This window comes from Augochlora pura, chromosome 3 (assembly GCF_028453695.1).
Source record: "Augochlora pura isolate Apur16 chromosome 3, APUR_v2.2.1, whole genome shotgun sequence".
Taxonomy (NCBI): Eukaryota; Metazoa; Arthropoda; class Insecta; order Hymenoptera; family Halictidae; genus Augochlora; species Augochlora pura.
The window spans coordinates 8,887,532-8,908,368 of record NC_135774.1 but is presented as its reverse complement, the minus strand read 5'-3'; the positions used below and the strand labels follow the sequence as shown (position 1 = coordinate 8,908,368).

General features: G+C 34.8%; 1 protein-coding gene across 1 annotated transcript; it reads left to right on the top strand.

Annotated features, from left to right (window-relative positions):
• The first annotated feature begins 222 nt into the window (after nt 1-222).
• LOC144467895 (uncharacterized) lies at nt 223-17,189 on the top strand. Its single transcript, XM_078176882.1, has 5 exons — nt 223-565; nt 4,752-4,875; nt 4,958-5,108; nt 6,806-7,022; nt 12,793-17,189. Exons 1-5 carry the CDS (start codon nt 324-326, stop codon nt 12,917-12,919), a joined length of 861 nt encoding a protein of 286 aa, XP_078033008.1. The 5' UTR covers nt 223-323; the 3' UTR covers nt 12,920-17,189.
• The last annotated feature ends 3,648 nt before the right edge of the window (nt 17,190-20,837 follow it).

Here is a 20,837-nt window from a genome sequence, read left to right as displayed (position 1 = left end):
ACACACACACACACGTGCACAGAAGGCATTCGTCGATCCCAACCACGCCTAATCGTCCGTCAATGGTACTATTGCTCGACGACCTTTTTTTTTCCCGACGGGCACGAAGCGAGACGAGCGCAAGATCGTGGGCAGTGTCCCAGGATCGTCGCGATCCACGGTGCTGCCCGGCGAATATAAAAGGGGCGTATCGGTGCGTAACTGACCAGCAGTGTGTCAAGAGCGTATGTCCGGTCTCGTTGGTCTAGAGGAGTCGATCTCGCGTAACGGGTCACATTCGATATCGTCGGCTAGCCGATCCCACTTCGTCGGCCTATAAAAAGATGTCTCAGAAAGGCACGGACGGCAGTGCCGCCTGCGAAAACGACATGTCCACGTCGAAAAGCAGCTCGTTGCTCAGGCTGAACCAGGAGGGTCGCCGCGGATCAGCCGACTGGCAGGACCAGGACACCGATTCCGAGATCAGCGAGACCGATTTTCTCACCAAGGGCGCGTTCCTCTTGACGCCCAGCCATGAGTTGAGCATCGAGAAGGCCGCCACCATTTGCGAGAAGATGAACTTCCGGTGAGTGTTCTCTATCCAGGGATTGAAACGCTTACGAATGGAACCGTTCCGATCGGTTCTGACACGGCAACGTGTCAAAGAGATGATGATTCACTTCTACGGTATTTTAGTTAAATTTGTTCATTTTTAAAATGATGTTTCTCTGGGCTTATATTAGATGTCCGGGGATGTTTGCAAAATTATCGCATATCGCGCGTGGTAAAAAGATAGAATATATAAATAATTAAGATAACGTAATATAGATAATTAAAAGATTCTGCAATAAAATGGTAGCATTGACACAATTAATAAATATAATACTGTACAAATAGAAATAAATGTAAATAGAATATAAATACTAAAACTAGAAAGGTTGTCAGAGAGACTGTTTTCTCATTTTTTCTATCACAATTGAATTAATTATAAAATCGTTTTTATGAGACATTTTTAGGTAAACTTCTTTATTTAAGCTAAGTTTAAATAAATCCCATTTTTCTATTATTTTAAAATAATATACATTAGTCATATTCACGGCTTGATTGTTCTAATATTAACCCACTATTGTCACATTTCCTATGCGAATGATAATAACAATTTTCAAACAACCATTTCTTGGAAAATAACAATACTATTAAAGCCGAACTATTTGAGAATATAATTTAAATATTCTAGAACATGTGTGTCACTTTGATCCAGTGTTACAATGGAGTAAATTTTAAGATAACATTTAAAAAATATGCGTTTTTATAGCATTTTTTACGGTGTATACAAATATGTAGAAATGAATTTGGTAAACATGTTTTTGATTTGCGAAAAAGAAATTTGTTTCTTTGACAAAAAAATCACCAAAACGTAAAATGTAGAATATACACTGTAAACAAAGTTTCAGCTGACACGTTTTATTTTTATGAAATTTATCACGTTTTTGATATTTACTTTTCTTTTTATACGCTAAAAATAAATTTACAAAATTCATTTCTTCTGTTTGTATCCATCGTAAAAATTGCTATAAAAACACATTTTTTAAATATGTTTAACTATTTAAAAAAAGGGTATATCTATAAATTATTATTATTCATTATACATATAATACAAATTTTATGTATTTAATATGATATGATGCACAATATGTAAAAATATAGACAGGAAATTATTAATCGAATATTTATTGAATTTTGTAACATTTAAAATCATGAAAGTCTTATCTTACAAACATTTTCCATGGGAGTAGTAGATTTTTTTTAAAAACAGTATAATCCTAGTTCTCTTTCTTTATCATATTCTTGTAGTTTGATTAAATTAGTTGCATTTTATAAAAAAATCTTACAGTATTTTATTTATTTACGAAATTAGTAAGTAGTAATTTTAATAGCAGAAAGAACTTTACAGATATTATTATAAACCATAACCATTAATATCATCAACAATCTACCGAATATTTAAAAATCATTTGTTTGACCTAATTTTAGTAAAAGTATAATTTTATTGTAGACAGACACATATCTTGCAATGCAAACTGCGTAGATACTATATAAATGCAATATCGCTACTATATATGGCAATACATACTATTACTACTCAGCGATTCTAATATTAATGGAAATGAATCATACCATCATGAATTTATATTGCAAGTAGAAATAGCGAGCATTGGTCAGACATATTAGTAACTGCACCTGGGAACGCAATTCCACGATTAAATAATATTTCATACACTTTCTCCTTATAGCGGCTAGTATCGAATCATTTTTTGTTATGGTGTATTATTAATAGGATGTGCAATCTACAAAGTAACCCTTGAACAATTAATAAAAAGCGACATATTTTCACAGTCGCCGTTCCTTTAGAAATTCTTGATATAATGCTTGGTACTGATAGAAAACTAGAAAAAAATACAAAAGATGAAGCTAAAAAGTCCATCACAATAATTGTATAGGAAAAACAATTACAGTAGTTTCTTCATATTTCAATAAATTGTAGATAATTATAAAAAAATGACTTATATGATTTCAGTGACTCGGCTAAGACTTATCTAGATATAATCAATTAATAACTTATCTATAATAATTCTAATGAATTATTGTTAGTTGAATAACATCCGGATAACAATTATTCATTATTCCTAATTAATTATTTTATCTGTTCGAATAATTCTTTATTTTTTATTCGAATACATTATTCTAACAATTCTTCATTTTCATTTATTTATTATTTTCACAATAAATTATTCATTCATCAATCGTAAGAAAAATAAATCTTAAAAATTACCGCAGAAGAGATTAGTCAATGAACTATGAAGAATACAATATTTTATTATTTATATTCAACTCTATTATTTTCCGAATTAATTCACGTAAAAATAAATTCTTATTCGAACACCAAATAACTTCTTATCCAAACAAATTTTCATTCCAACTAAAATGTTATTCGGATAAATTGTTATCCAGCTGAATTTTTATTCAATGGGACATTTATACGAAAACGTCGAATAAAATTTTATCCGTTAATCCTTATCTCTTACCCGGCGGTCCGAATAATATCTCGCCCGACCCTGGACTCAGCGCGCGCATTAAATACGAAATAAATTTCTCGTGGTATATATAGTACTACCAAAAACAAGTACAAATGTTATCGCATGTGACGGGGGGTGGGGGGTGGTATCCGGTAAATACAGGAATTCGAGTGTTCGATTGTTGGCGTCTAGAATAAAACTCGCAAAGTGTTTCGTGGTGTGGCGCGGGCACCAAAGCCCCGCGCGGGCGATAATTGAAACGAATTAGCCGGCCCGCAAACGACAATATTGAAACAAATGTGCCGATCGCAGCCGTTAATCATCGCAGCCTAATTACGTGGAAGTACACTTACAGGCTGCATTACAGTGCACACCGGTCAATTTGCCATCAATTTCCACAAAACTGTCCGACGATTTCCGAAAAGTTTATTATTGATCGCGGGAACTATAGTTATAGTTCATTGACTCGTTGATGATCAAAAATTTCATAGGATTAATGGTTAATAATAATAAAAAGGAATGATCACTTTCGCAAGATTTGTAATAAAAATTATATAAATAATATAAAATAAAATTATATAGTAATGCGAAAAATTATATTGTGATATAAAATAATAATGATATTGATAAATTATGTAATAATGATAAAATTATATAATAATAGAAAATATCGTTAATAATAAAAAGAAATCATCACTTTCATACAAAATTTGATTCAATAATAAATAAAGATATTTTGCACGAAATACAAGAATCAGGAGTTAGTTAAAAATTAATTAATCCTTTCGATAGTATTAATGAATTGAAAACAACGCAAAAATATTCTCAAATTCTTCAGAAAAGATACAATATTTGTATTTTCTATTATCTTTAATATCTCGTTTCGTTTAAATACCACTAAAAATTTAAGAGTTATTTTGAGTTTATAACAAAATCTGGCAGCAAGAACAATTGAGATTAAATTTAAATTTTGAACCTAACCTCGAATGTTATTTTTGAGTGTATGGTTGAAGAACATGGTATCATTATGTAAGCAAAATCAGTGAATTGTACAATATAGTCAAGTCAGTTATATTGTTAGAATGTTCGTAACATAACCTAAAAGTAAAACGTTCTTTCTGAAATTTCCTAAATCACAATTCAGAATTGACCAAAGACACACTAACTTATATTAGCAACAGTTTAATTACGCAGTTAATAATTACGCGAAACACCCAGTATTTTCACGAAACGCAGTGTCCCAACCGTCGATTGGAAACAGAAACGTTCTCCTCCCCCGGCTAAATACTAATTCCCCATTTATCAGTCAACCAGCCAATAAAAGCCGGACATTACAAACGACGAATTCGCTCGGCCGCCTCGATTAATAGGTTAAACTCCGGCGGATCACAACAATTAAGATAAGCCATGTCTTCATTTCGGAATGAAATTACCCCGGGAAAAGTCGAAGCGCGATAATTGCTCGATAGAGGAGCTCGGCAAACAAGATAAAATCCACCGACCGACGGAGTGGGAGGGACCGGCACCCGGGAATAGGAAGTTCGGCGAGCAGACGAGTGGCGAGGTGAACGGGGGATAGAGATCGGGGGAAAAAGAGAGAAACGGAGGGAAAACGAGGGAAAACCGGGGGAAACGAGAGAGAGAGAGAGAGAGAAAGGTGCGGAGATAAAACATCGGTTTCGCTTTGCATTACAGTGGCGCGTTCTCCTTGACGAAGACGGCGACCGGTATACTCTTCAAGTTCAGCAACATCGACGATTTTCAGGCGGTCTACAAAAAGGGCTTCCACAAAGTCACCGGGGCACGCTTCTACAAGAAGGTACTTATCTTTCGGTACACAAAGGACCCCTACCACTTCAAACGGCTCCTAAATACGACGTTTCGTATTCATGAACGCGCAGGTCGCCATACCGTGCAGACCCGCAAAGACATTCACGGTGTACGTACTGGACGTACCCGAGGAATTGCCCGAAGAGGATATCAGGCATGCCCTCTACAAGTACCGGTCCATAGTCGAAGTTGCGCGGCTGCCCCTCAACACCGGCACAGTTCGTGAGTATTCCACGCGTAATCGCGATACGGTTCGCCTAAAGAGGCGGGCCGCCCTCCCAGCCACCCCCACGACCGCCGAAGAATTCTTCCTTTTTCCTTTTTCCTGACACCCGGGTGCTCACCTGTGCTGATCACAACCTGATCCTTATCTTTACACCCGTGGCGGACGTCGACCGTCTGCTTGCATAGGGTGAGCAAATAACTATTGGAGGGTTTGCTCTGGGGATCGGAGGAGATATGGCGACTTCTTGACTGGGTGTAGCTGAAACACGGACTGGGGGACTGTTTTGAAATGTATTTTGCGTTGGAGACTTTTATGGGGATGGGTTGGGAATATCTTGTATTGAGCAGGATGGTTTTGTGTCAAGGTTATGTATTATTATTTGTGGTTTAAATAGAATTTGTGATAGGCAAGTGTGAATTTAATTGTGTTGTGATTGGGTGGATGGGTAATTTTTTAATCTAGGTGAGATATGAGGTTTTGGTTTTTTTGTTAATAATTTTGCGTTGTGAATTCGAAGGAGAATTGGTAATGTATATCTTCTTAAAGAAAAATAGTTTTAACTTAAATAAGATTTATGACAAGTGGTAATATGAATTTTACCGTGACAGTTTATAATATGCTTTTTCGTTACTCTATTTTAAACAAATTTTTTAGTCTATTCTTATTATAATTGGCAATATAAAAATAATTTTCAACGAAGCTCTGCATTTCATTTTAGAAATAGAACACGTAAAAAATGCTATAATTCTTTTTCAATTTCTACCTCTTATAAACATTTTGAAATTATTTTTCTTTAAGAAGATATTCTTTATCTATTCTCATTTGAGTTCATAATGCAAGAATATTATTTAAAAAACTTTGGTAAAGTTCTAGGAAGAAATTGTCTGAAAATTAGAACTTTTAAAGGGGAAGAAGAAATGAGAAATGAATCTGTTATTTATGAAAAATAGTAAAAAGGTAGTATTTTTTTAAATATAATAAAAATTGATACAATGTTGTTCGATACTGAAGTGGTTAAAGAAGTTGTCCTTATTGAAAAGGTGCTAATATGCTCTTCGTTATTAAATGACTGACCTGTATAAAATAGCAAAAATGAGTCAACAATTTTAAAATGTTATAACTCCTTTAAAACTGGTCGAAATTACTTAAATTTTGCTATAAATGTTAGAGGAATTCATTGCACAATGTTTATGGATCATTGCAGAATGATTAAAATATTTTTATCTTTATTTTGTTAACATTTATAATTGAAAATTATTCAGAAGCAAAAAAATTAAAGATTTGTATATAAAGACTTGTTAAAAATCCTATATTTTTGAGTGAAATTTTAGAAAATTATATAAAACAAATCACGTTGCTTTCATATAGATCATATAATTTCTATGACATCGTCAACAAATGCCGGTAATTTTGTGAACGGCGACGCAAAGAATCACTTTACGGATATGTGTTAAAGGGCCAATTTCGATCGCGCGAAAGGATCGAAGGGCAAAAGGTGGGTGACAAATCGGAAGCAAGAACCGCGCTGCAGGATGAAATCATGAATTCTCCCGACTAATTCACCGAATTGCCACGGAGTCGCCAACGCGACAGTCACGATCGAACGCGAACCCCCCACCCCGCCCCGTTTTTCTCCCTCATTTGCCTAACTGCGCCCGGCGGGTGACCAGTCTATGTCTGCTTTGTGAATTAGTGAAAGCGATCAACGACAAGCTGAAAAGCGACGCTCACAACCAAAACGAGCCGGCGACGATTTACACGGGGCCACCCGTTATAAGGGTCACCCTGGCCAGCGTGGAGGAGACCTCGATGCTGCTGAGCCGCGGTCTGGATTTTTATGGGGCCACATATTTCCCCACCGAAACGCCCCATCCAGCTGCTCAACCCCTTGCCAAATACAAAAACAACAGGTGGGAAATGAATGGTGTTCACATATGCTTGCGAAACGCTCTCGCCCCCCCTCGCCCCTCCTCCCTATCCGCGCGCGCGCGTGTCCCGTCGCGCGCGCATCAAAATCAATTTCAATTTATCAGGGGCCTGCAAGCACGATTTCATTTCATCCCCCCCCCCTCCCACCGCCCGCGCGCTTCGCTGCCGATGCTCGATGGCTAACTCACTTTCTACCGCGTCCGTATTCTTTTTTTAGCCAGTTTTCGATGCACGCCTACTCACGATTATTGTACCGTACAATTTTATTTCAGATATTTACTTCTCGCAATTGTTTAGGAAATTAGTCGACGAACTAACGAGCATTTTTAATGCCGCTACTGATTAAATCTATGAAATTATATTTATAGTCATTGAGACAGGCTTGTATTGACTCTGAAGTTTTTTACAAATTTTTCGAAACCCGATTATTATCAATTATTTATTTATATACTAAATATTCGATTATATTGAATAGTAACATATACTTATACTTATATAAATATATTTCATATTATAGCAGAAGTAACATAGATTTTATAAATGAAATTTAAATTTTCTTCTATGTCAAATATGTTTACCACGTTTTTTAGTTACTTCTGTTAATTTCATTACTTCTTGGACTAATCTCAGCGCCTGTTTTAATTAGCTTTTTCTATTTATTTTTGCTCTTATTTAATTCCACACACTTTGCAGTGCATTTCTCGGTAAACTAATTGCATAAACGACAAACATTTATTGCTGAATATATATCTCAATGTCATGAAACTCGCAACAATGTTTTTACTCACTAAAAAATTTTAATTTGTACTGTAAATAAGCAGGTGTCCGATTATTTTGAAGGGTGGTGGGTATATATTTCTAATGCATAGATTACGGCTCTTTAAACAAAGTAAAAATTATTTCAGCCAACCGCAAGAAATATAAATTATATAAAAATATTTTTCAACAATCGTAACGAGTTGAAAACAATATAACAATATTCTTAGATTCATCCAGTGTCTCTTCGTCTTCGTATTTGTTCTATTCATGTCATAAGTGCACAAAATCCGCAGCCTAATAACGAGATAATTCGCGTTTGTACCAAACCGAAGCAGAACGATCCCTTAATTTTTCTTTGAATCGCGATCGAAACAAAAACCTTTCGTCAACACCTCGCCCCTATCGCAATCCACAAAACATCCTGTATAATCGGGACATTAGCCACGGCCGGATGCGTTCTTTCAACCGGTCCACGCGGAATCGATGTTCCGGCACAATGGAATTCTTACGAACCGGCGCGGGCGCGGCGCACGCGGTAATTACTGTATACCAGTCCCGAAACAAAGAAACGTTCGCGGGTGTCCGCGCGGCCGGCAATTTCGTATGCGACAACCCGGTATTAATTGCTTCAGATTAAACTGTCTACGTTACAATTGTCCCGCGAAACGCACCGCCGTGCGCCGCAACCCGTTCCATTCCGGCGCAGCGGACCGTCGCGTTTAATATCTGGTTTTCTATTACGCGAAAAGACGACAATGTCCGGCGGTGGCCCATTAGCAGTCCGATCGGCGGTCGATCGCGCCCATCGAAGATTATTAACCCTTTGCGGATGACCAATTTTTCGAGCGGGTGAGGCAACAGGACGAGGCATTTTCGCCGATACCTGGTATACAAATTGCTTTAATTTGTGTGGAATTCAAATATAATTTGTATACGATTATTTTAATTTTTATATAATACATATATAATTTGTATATAGATATTTTAATTTGTAGGTATCACAAATATAATTTCTATACAATTATCATAGTTTGTATATAACACAAATATAATTTATATACAATTATCATCACAGTTTGTATATAACACAGATATAATTTATATACAATTATCATCATAGTTTGTATATAACACAAATATAATTTATATACAATTATCATAGTTTGTATATAACACAAATATAATTTATATACAATTACATCATTTACAATATAATTTATATACGATTATCTTAACTTGTATATAACACAAATATAATTTATATAATTTGGATATAATTACATACAATTATATACAATTATATACAGTTATATAATTTATATACAATCATATACAATTTATAATTTTATATAGAAATTATCATAACATAAACGCCGACTGTCGCCTCTCATAATTATACCAACAAAGTTTAGATCTAGAAAATTGTTAAATAATAAAACTGTCGGTACGAGTTGCAAAAATCAATTTCGTATGCACGAAAGCGCACTCTGTTGCACAGATTGGATATATGTACTACGAGCGAGGACAATTATTTCAAATTTACAGTTAAAATCTCTTCGAGTGCGAAGGGTTAAGCCACGGGGGAAAATAGGCCAGCCGGCGCGTATCGTCTAACGAAACAGGACGGCCGTGTTTACGAATCATAAAGGCGCCGCGGCGCCCCGTCGGCCGATTGTGAAGCGTAAATTGGAAACCCCCGAAAATACCGCACGATCGAATTCGCGGTCATTTCCGGAAAGAGCAACAAAACAATTGCATCATACGCGGCGCGGGTATCGCTCGATGAAAACAGACGACCAAGCCGCCGACCGATCCAACCCCCCCCCCCCCTCTCTCTCCCGCCGCGGCCGACAGAAATTCGTTCGCATCGAAATAATGCGAATTATATTCCGCACAGACGGGATATGGCGCTGTGATTCGTGACGCGCGGCGCGGTTCCGTATTTCGCCGGAATAATTCGCATAATTGCGTTATTGTTAACCCCGTTTCACATTATTGTATCGCTGCACGTTCTAACGTTCTTTCCGATTCCGTGTTTGCCCGTCAACCGGGCGAAATGAAGCGCTCGTAGTTTTAATGCATCGCGCTAGAACGCAGCCGGTGAATAATAGAGATTAGTGAATGACTTGCACAGTCGACGGAAGAAGCGTGTGTCAGTGGTGTAGGTTAACCCCTTGACGTACCATTTTCGATACAATCACTGTGATTAGAACTTTTTCGATTGCACTGATTTCTTTGGAGAAAAAGGAATTTTACAGTTATTTTATGCTTACATCTACTCGAATGTTTAAATATTGGTGGCAAGAGAATTTTATTCCTACTTAAAGGAACGGATAAACATTCATACTTAACAGCTTATTATTACAAATCTGTATCACGAGTCTGACTCGTTAAAGTATGGCAAGGGGTTAAACGCGGCGAGTACTGTATCTAAAGTTTACGTTAAATTATTTAGTTTCTTTTACTTATTTCGTGTTTTTAATATACTTCAATTATACGGTATCTTTTATATAACTTGCAAATTGCAATTTCCAAGATGTGCATTGGTCAACAAATTTTTCAATATAAATGTTACGTGGTTTAAAAAAACATTATGGAGTGAATTTATTTTTTAGTTGGAGCCGGTCCGGACATTTGAAAGTGAATTTGTTTTCTTAAGAATAGTATATCTTTTTATACCATAATATGGAAGAATAACGAATTCTGAGTAAAAACGTATTGATTTGTATTTGTCTTAAACCTAATAGTTAACGAGTAATTTTGCTTTATTTTTTCAAAAAATAAAGCAAAATAAAGCTTTACTTTTTCTTCTCTTTTCGCTAACTTGATATTACGCGAAGAAAATTTTAAATAAGTAAAGAGAAATTACTCGTTAACTATCAGCTTCAGGTTTAATAAATATTCAATTCTTTTTTACTTAAAGTTCGATATTCTTCCATATTTTTATATGTAAGATGTAGTATTCCATTTAAAAAGAAGTAAACCTCAAAATCTTCGAAACAACGTCACCTATGTAAAAATTAAGTGTACTATTGTGTATACTAGGCTCTTTTAAGCCACGCAAGTTTTGTATTGAAAAATTTGTTGTCCAATGCATATTTTGCAAGTTGCAAGAGGTGCACAAATCGCGTGGACCACCCTGTATATTAATATAATTCAAAAAACATTTATTAGTATAAAGTCCACTTTTTAATTTAACTTTCTATTATTTACGATTTGTTTAAAAAATTTGTAGATGAAATGCAGAAAATTTTGCCTTTATATTTTCATCTCTATGTGGCTCTGCAACCCAATTACTAATTTATCACTGCCACATAGACGTAACCACCAAAATTATTATGCAAGCTTGTAGCATAGGTAAAATATTATACATATATTCACTGCGGATGCACCGTAGATGCAATAACGAAGCAGACTGAGTCAGGGAAAATCCTCCTTGCCAAATTTCAACTGCGACAACGATGTTCCAAATAAATGAAACCATGGGGTTGCGACCGATTCAAAATGAAACCTTAACAATGAAAATATTATTTATTATTTCCAAAACGTAAAATATGAATAGCGGAACGAGTTAAGAGGATATGATTATATATATATTATCGATGTTTTAGTATTTATTTACACGTTTGCAGACAATTTAAAAATCTGTGGGGTCGCCTGCACCCCCATGGGGTTGTTCTAGGGGTAATATTCGACATTGATAAATAAGCGAATGTATTTGATTTTCAGATAATAAATTTAGTTAATTAAATATGGGATATGTATATGGTACATATGTACAAGTATCAGAATTTTTAGAGCAATTATTTAATATTTTTAAATTTCATGCACGTCGGCCATTTTAACTCCACGCCACATCGCAGTGAATTATTTTTAATGAGTTCTGTTTGCTTCACTGTACGCTTTTCTATACACATACTGTACACATACCGTATCTAGTAGTATGTAGAGTGTCTCATTTAAGTTGCCGCAACAAAATATTTCGTATACGACTAAGGAAATTAAAAAAGATGGCATACTTTCTTTATGGTTTTGGATGGGGACTCAAATTGTATGGTCGTTTTTTAAGATTATTTGAATTTTTTTTTAAGATTATTTGAATAATTATTAAAATTATTTATTCTACGTGAAAAAGCTCATAGCTTTCCTCTGAAACATATAGGACTTTTATTTATTAAGATATTGAGGGAAACGTTCACAAAATTATGGAATTCACGTATTACATACTTTAATTTAAAAGAAAAATTGTTATTTGTGCATTTATCACTTCATAAACGTATTATTACATGTTCGAAAGTCGAAGTTTGTGTTTCTGAGCATTTGTTTTGATATTATTGTCAAAAGTTACATTGTACAAAATTACAATAAAATTTTAAATTAATAGAAAAATCAATTTTGATATTTAAAAGAATTAATTCAATAATCCTGTGAACGTTTCCTTGAATATCTTAAAAAATAAATATTTTACAGAAAAATGTTTTTAGATGAATATTGTGCATATGAATATGTTTCACGTAAAATAGGATACTGTACTAAAAAGATATAGGTTTTTGACGAAAAAAGCCATATTGAACTTAATAACAAATAAAACGTATGGACCTTAAAACCACCCACACATTAAAAAACCAACAATACCATTTGACTTCCCATCCAAAATCGTAAACAACATATACCATCTTTTTTTCTTCTCTTTAATAGTACTCGCGATATTTCGCTCATCAACTTAAACTCGACACCCTGTATAAGATCCAAAGTTAAAGCCAGACCTTCGACGGAGAACCGATTTCTCGAAGAACATCGTTCCCAGTCCAGCTTGATTTTGTCACCGGCGGTAACCCCGCCAGTTGATCAAGCCACAGTAAAAAGGGAACGAAGTCTCACGTTCCCCGGCGGCGAAACATATGTCACGATAATCTCGGCCCGCCGCGGTTGCGCGATTAATTAAACCGTAAGAAAAGGGAAGTCAATTTTTCATCGTCGCGCTGTTTTCAGGTGGTTCGAGCTGGCCGCCATCGGCGCCGGACAAAGAGTCAGAGACTTGCTTCCGGTGTTCGACAACGCCGGTTTCAACAAATTGTCACCTCCGGCCAGCCGGCTGATAAAACCGCAAAAAAATTGACGCGCCCTGCCGGTTCCCCGTCCTCGCGACCACCACGTGCTCCGACTTCGAGACGCCGTCGAATTCTGGTTGGCGACGTCGTGGAACGATTCCGAAGGATCAAGGACGAGTCGCGACGGAGTCGAAGGCGAGCGGGATATCCTGCGGTCGTGGTAACGAAACCGTTCCGCGGTATAACGGTGTCTCAACCCCTTGGCGTACCCATTCTTTTCGCAGTCACGGCGATCAGGAATTTTTCAATTGGTACAATTTCTTAGAAGTGACAGGACATTAACATTTATTCCTGAATTTACTTACACTCCCAAAGAAAAAGATAGCACACGCGTGCTATCTTCAATTTCTCGCGTTATATTTATGGTACAGGAAATGTGCCAATGATACAGAAAGACTACCTTCTACTAATATGTAAACACTATCTATATTGGAATTTCTACGAGATATTCTCTCAGGAAGAATGGAAACACGCAAATAGACAGAGACAAAATGATAGCACACTCAAGGTTTATTTTGATTTTTTTCAATGTCGTGAGGTTTAAGAAAGTTGAAGTGGTCAGTCGGTGTTCGCTGTTTCTTGATATTGGTATCTGTCGCATTTCGTGATGGGCCGTGGTAAAAGATTATCTGACAGCGACATAAACGCAATTCTTATTTGAAGAAAACGGAAAGTAACGATTACAGAAATTGCGAAAGAAATTGGTCGAAGCAGAAAAGCTGTATATAACGTATTAAAAGATGTGGATAACTGCAATAAAAGAAAATGCATTGGAATGCCAGCAACCCTATCGCACCGTGACACAACAGTAATATACTTCGTGCTGCATTCTTGGGCTATTGCAAGAGAAATTGCTTGCAAAAGGTTTAATATTCAAAATGTTCGACGTGCTATGCAAATAAGTAATATTATGAACCGATCAAGAATAAAAGCCAAGCCACGATTAACAAAGAATGCATAAGGAAGCATGCTTTGAATTTGCAAAGAAACATATACACTAGAGGAAAATCTGGAGGAATATGATCTTTACAGATGAAAAACGATTTTGTCTGAATGGTCCAGATAATAGTGTAAACTATCATCATGACATTCGAAAAGGACAATTAACAAGCATTAGACGACAAGTGAAAGGAGCCGGATTAATGATTTGGAGCCGCATAGGTTACAGAGATAAAACGGATATTAATTTTATACAAGGAAAAATAAATAGTGCAAGTTATTTAAGATTAATAAGAAACCAAATTGATAAGTAGGCACAATGCATTGCAGGTCCAAAAGTGTTCCAGCAAGCTGCCGTACACACGGCAAAAATTATTCATGAATATTTTTCAAAAGAGATAATTCCTGTTTTGGAATGGCCAGCGTGTTCCCCGAACTTAAATATCATTGAGAATTGTTGGGGATTACTATCCAGAGCTGTTTATGCAGAAGGAAGACAATTTGAAAATTTAAATGACTTAAAAATCAGTATTAAAGAGGAATGGAAAAATTTATCACAATCTTCAATGAAAGTACTGCATAAATCCTTACTAAAAAGAATGATAAAAATAACTGACGACCACGGAGGTTTCACGCATTATTAAACACAGGTACAGTTATATCATTTTCATATTTGTCTATTTTAAGTTTTATATAATATGGAATATTTTTCAGATGTGCAAATCATTTTGTCTGTATTCATTTGGGTATTTTTATTTTTACGACGAGAATTCGTTTTAGAAAAGTCAATAAAAGTTATGTTTATATATTAGTAGAAAATAGTCTTTCTGTATCATTAGCACATTTTCTGTACCATAATTACAACGCGAGAAATTAAAGATAGCACGCGTGTGCTATCTTATTCTTTGGGATTGTATATGCTTAAATATTAACAACAAGGGATTAGAATTTTATTCAAATTTTAAAGAACAGAATAACAGCCATACTTAATTATTTATTACTAGCAATTTCCATCGCGAGTCGGACTCGTCAAAGTACGGCAAGGGGTTAATCTGACGACCCTACACACACACAGACACAAACTGTTGTTAGGCTAACGCGGTAATGATCCCAGGTAGAACGGTCTCGGCGGCAAACTTTTTAATGGGACCGTGTTCGTTTCGGGACAGTTTCGGTAAACGCCGGTCGCGGTTTCTGTCTACTGCATTGATATTAAATCTTTCCACGGGCCAATTAAGATGTAATTAGACACGCGTGGAACTTGCGCGGAAATGGCGCGGGGAGGGAATCTCTTTCATTAGGAGTTAATGCGTTTCGTGGGGAGCCGTGTTCGCGGTGTTCCGAATTTTCATTGCTTTGTTTGGAACGTTTAACTCTGGCACGACGGACCATTTTGACAATTATGTAATTGACGATGATTCCGACGATTTACAGCTTTATTTATTTAGTTTTACGAATATGTTTTTGTAGATTCTTCGTGTAGATTTGTCAATTTTTGTGTTGCTTTTGAGGAAACTTGATTAATTAAGTAATGATTTAACCCCTTGTATTATGATTCCTTTCACGTTACGTTGATTAACATTTATTTGTCCTTAATATTTTCCTTAGTTGGACTAGTTAATTTTTGTTTCTTGTATTGTTTTTATTTACTTTCGTTTCTAGACTATGACGATGGAAAATTCAATTTAATTTCGATTTAGAGGAAATTAATAATATTCATATTTAGTAGAACTTGCATGGAATGTTTATTAAGAATCTGACGTGTTGTTACAATTCAAGGGGTTAAATATATTGAGTTAGAGCGATCCAGTAACCGCAAACTGAGATTTAATATGTATTGTAAAGTAGACAAATATTTGAGGACAAATTTTGATTGGTTGACATACAGAGAATTTAATTATTTAACACGTTGTTGCATCGAAAATTAATAGCTCAGATTTGAAAATTGATTTTTATGTTACAGAATTCAACTGTTCTACATTAATCTAATTCTATAAAATACTCGAGTTCTATGAGTTTAATTTTATTATTTTATATGTTAAATAAGAAAAAATTAATTCATGTTGTTGCTTTCGTATTAGTTAATGAAACTTTGTAACATCATTTACTTCGAATGGTTTTTTCCCACAAAAACCAATACAAATATTTCACAAAATTTAACATTTTTTAAAAGATCGTAAGTATTGATATCTACATAACCTATAAAATAAAATTTATTTATGTATTTATTTTCAGTTTATTTTAACGTTGATCAGTTAGAAATAACTTCATACGTTATAAATATTTGTATTCACAAAATGAATCATTGTTTGAGTAGAGTAACAACAGAAAGCTGTTTGCAAAAGGTATTGTAAAAGTTTTCTAACCTAAAATGATTGATTTGGAATTCGTTGCATAAACTATTTCAATCCCTACCGATAACTATACTGCCGATTTTATACACATATATCATGATAGATCAGGTGAAATTTAAAATAAACATTAAAAGAACTCAATAATATTAATAAATTACTTTTAACCAATAAAAATAATTAAAGAGACAAAAATATATCTATTTAGCTTAAATCTCTTATAATTGGTAGCTTTAATTTAGCATAAAGGCCCGTCGTCTATTAACAGTCATTAAACAAATAATAATAACTAAAATTAGTTTTCTAGGTTTTCGTTAATTTCGTCGGATTTTAAAATCACGCCAGCGAAACGAAATACAATTCTATTTCGCGGTAATATATTTCTGGCAGTCGATAGAACGACCTACTTCGTAGCTGAAATCGAGGAACATAAATAATTCATGAAGACGTGGATCCTTTTCCATCGGGATGTTCTCGCCATTCTTATAAATATAAATTATTTCAGGAGCGTGTCCCGAATGTCGTACAAGCGCATTATGAAATTAACATGAAAGATCGAATACACTCGTTCTCCACAATGCAATATGAAATCCTCGCTGAGAGAAGTTCTACCTGGTTCGTTGCGTGTTCCGCAAAGAAATGTTCCTATTTTCCTTCTTTTTTGAACAATATTAATCTTTAACTGCAATAATAAATCGCTGTTCCTATTTAAGCTTTCTTCGAACGAGATAAGTAGCTGTAAAGACGAATGTTTATAGGACGAGACAATGTATAAAGTTGTTCTGCGTAATTTAAAAGAAAAGTCAATAATATTTCAGAACGAACCTTCTCTTACTTTAATATTTAACATCTGTATCTGCTTTTATTTATATGAAAACGTTTCGAAGGTAATTAATATTTTAACAACACTGAACGATTTTTAAGCGTTGAATTAACAAAAATTGATATTTAGATTATAGAATCTTGAATTATTCATGTAGAAATATTAAAATTTCAAAGAATGAACGATGTGTATTATTTAATTGTTTCAATCCTATATCCTTATTCATATGGCTTTCTTTTTATGGTGTATTTTCATTCAATATTATTATTTAAATGTTACATCATGGTTACAATAAATTTACGCCATATTTGTTTCGATTAAAATTATATTATTTTTATGTTATATCCACATTTGTATAATTTTCTTTCTTTCTTTTTATAGTGCATTTTCGTTCATTATTATTATTTAAATGTTGCATCATGGTTATAATAAAGTAACACCATATCTGTCTTGATTAAAATTATGTTATTTTTACATCGATAACTATTATCTTATTAAATTAATATTATCTATCTTGATTAAATTTATAGTTTTCGTTGATTAAAATTATCAATCTATGTTCATAAAAATTATGTTATTCTCGTCTCGATTAATATTTTTATATCTATCTTGATTAAAATAATATCATATCCGCATTATCTCATATATTAAAAGTCACAAGTGCATAAGAATCCAAGAAACAAGAGATAAATAAATTTATAAGAAGTGAATGAAAATGAATCTTAACTAGATAAAATATTATTTAAACGTTACATAGAAAATAGAATATTTTGTCTTAGATTACATTAAAAACATAATATTGAAATACAGAAATATTTGTTATTTGGAAGTTCAAATGAAAAATAAACTAAATTACTTACTATGTGTATAAATCTAAATAAATTATTTAAGATACTACAATTCATTTCTAATTTACCAATACAATTTCAATCATTACTTATTTAGTTATCATTTCTTTGTATATTATTTATTACTCATTCGTTACAACGTGTCAAGTAAATAAAGACAACATTGTAATTATTAATAATAATTTAATCTATATACTTACTAAATTCAATATTAATAGAATTGTATTATCTTGAAATGCGTAATTATTGTAATTGAATTATCTTGTAACTCGTAATTAATGTAATTAAATTGTCATGTAATTCGTACTTACTGTAATTAAATTATTTACCATTTGTATTTGTACTCTTATCAGATTACGAATTACATTGTAATTAATTGAACGGCGACCCGAACTACAACATAACTAAGTTCGTTTGCAATTAAAATCACTCGAACAATCCGACTGCAATTCCACATAGCTCTGCCAACATGCAAACAAATTTTGCCCAACATTGCCATTCGCGGCCACCCGGAGCCTTCGATTTGCGCCAACAGTTACAAGAAATCCACCCCCCCCCCCCTTCCCCCGCTCCCCCAGAAACATGAAATCGGAAGAAGGAAGTCCGCAGGAAATGGAAAAAAGTCGAGGAAAAATCGTCGAATAAGAGGACCGGCTTCAAGAACGGTAGGATGAAGAAGCGGTAAGGTCACGGGAAAAGTCAGACCGACGCGACGGTGGGAGTAGGACAGCGGCCGGAAACGAAGCGGAGAAGAAAAGGAACGATCGCGGAAACGAAGAACAGCCGGCGCGGCGACTTGACGGGGACGCAATAACGATAAATGTAAAGTTCGCGTACGCATCGTTAGTACCATTGCCAGACCCGCAATAATCGTTGCTGCCAGGCTACGACGTCGCTCGGGGGTTACTAACTACTAATTGTTACCAACTTAGCGAAACGAAGGATCCTTCGGTCTCGCGCGCTCTGTCTCTCCGTTTCTCTCTGCGCCGTACTCTGCACCGTGCTACCCACCCCCCCCCCCCCCTCCCCCCTCGAACCCACCTTTTTACGCGTTACTTCTCCAGATTAAAGAAATTTCGTGTTTAACACGCCGCCTCCGAGACGAAACGTTCCGCGTTTACGTTTCCCACCGTTAGCCCGGCTGCAAAGGAAAGCAGACGTGGATAATTGCTGTTGCAGGACCTGCGTCGGATTACTTTCGCGATCCTGCCCCGCTTCTTTGGCGTGAATGGGCCAGCGATAATGCCGCGGCTCGGTTTTCGTATCACTCAGTCGATAGCTTTATGCTCGCTTTCCGCTTCTTCGGAGGATAACTATCGCTCGCGATTTGCTTACGAACGGGTACTATGAAGGCAAGGTGGTACGAGTACACTGGTAGTTTGAATAATATTTCCATCGTTGAAGTTTTTCTTTTTAATGTGACTAGTGTAATTAATAATACTGCAATAATTCATAGCAGAACTTCGGTGATTCGAATTCAAAGTTAATAGTCAATTTCGCTTTATTATTCTCTTTACTATTAATTAATTTCGTTTATAAATAATTAATACAATAGTATGAGATGATAAGTACAGGTTCAATCGAGGTCCTTTTATAATATCATTGCTATTATCTGGAATAATTAAAAATCTAAACAATAAAAATCGAGGAAAGACAAGATGGTGGAAGTACTGGAGTTTTGAATAATATTTTGAGTAATTTATTACAGTAAAACTTCCTTTATTCGAATTAAAAATTCATAGTTAATTTGATTTTGATGAATTATTAATTAAATCTTTTTATTCGTAAATTGTTAATACAGAAGTTTACGATGATAGATGTGCCTACTTTTAGCTATCAAAGCTATTTATTTATTTTGTTATTCTTACATAAAGTTAAAACGTGTTATTATATTTAATAAAGAATCAATAAATTTTGTTTTTCCTCCATAATCGTGCATATTATGCGTTAATTACTATTCGATCGACGAAAATTAATTCCGCCAAGTATAACACGAACGTATAAACTTAATACGACCGCAAAGTGTTAATCAACCTCCTTCTACACTTTCATCGTTATTACATGGAATAATTAAAAATTTAAACGACGACGATAGAGGAAATTTCAGTTCAGTTAATCGAGGTTCTATTGTACTCTTAAATCGATTTTGACACCATTCAGACAATAGAGCTTCGTGCTTGGGGGTTGGTCTCTGCCTTTTGTTTTTTAAAGTTGGCCTCGTAACTGGTGTTATTCAACAAAAATGGTTCTCCACGCGTGAAATGTTGAGAATAACATTTCTATAGTTGTAGTTCTCCTTTCTAATGGGAGGAGTAATTACGGCTGTTAAAATGTTTATAACACTATATGAAACAGCAGAGCAATGAAAGTGACTAATGCGTGCCGTTTCATTGCAATGATAAAAGTCGCTCAAACTTCATAGAACTTCTATTATAGCGTGACATGGATCACAGAAGTTCTGTTTTACTGACTCAGAAAAGCCAATAAAACAGAATTGGTAAACGAAATAATCACAGGCTAGATATTTTAATCTGTCAGGTAGTTTAGCGTTAATAATAGGATCGGTACGGTAGCTTTATGTCTGAGGTTCTTCCGTGTCCTTTCACTATAGACGGGGAATCTATTTCAGGTCCAGGTTACGACACAACACTGGCGGCATAATGGTTGAACGTATAAAATGTTGAATAACGCCCGTTATTGTTGTACTTCTTTCTTTACGTGGAGGGACTCTTAAAATGATTTTAATATCCCCCATTCGATACGGCTTTGTGTTTGAGGTTATGTTTTGTGTCTGCTCGAGAAGCATGTCTGGGCAAAAATAAATTCTTAACACTGAGTTTACTGCGGTAAAAATTACTGTTTCCTTATTTCGCGATTCTGCAAAATTTAGAGACTGTTTCTTGACAAATGCTTGAATAAATTAAATTGTTGGAGCAGGTATTGTTATTTATTCTAGTATCTTTCA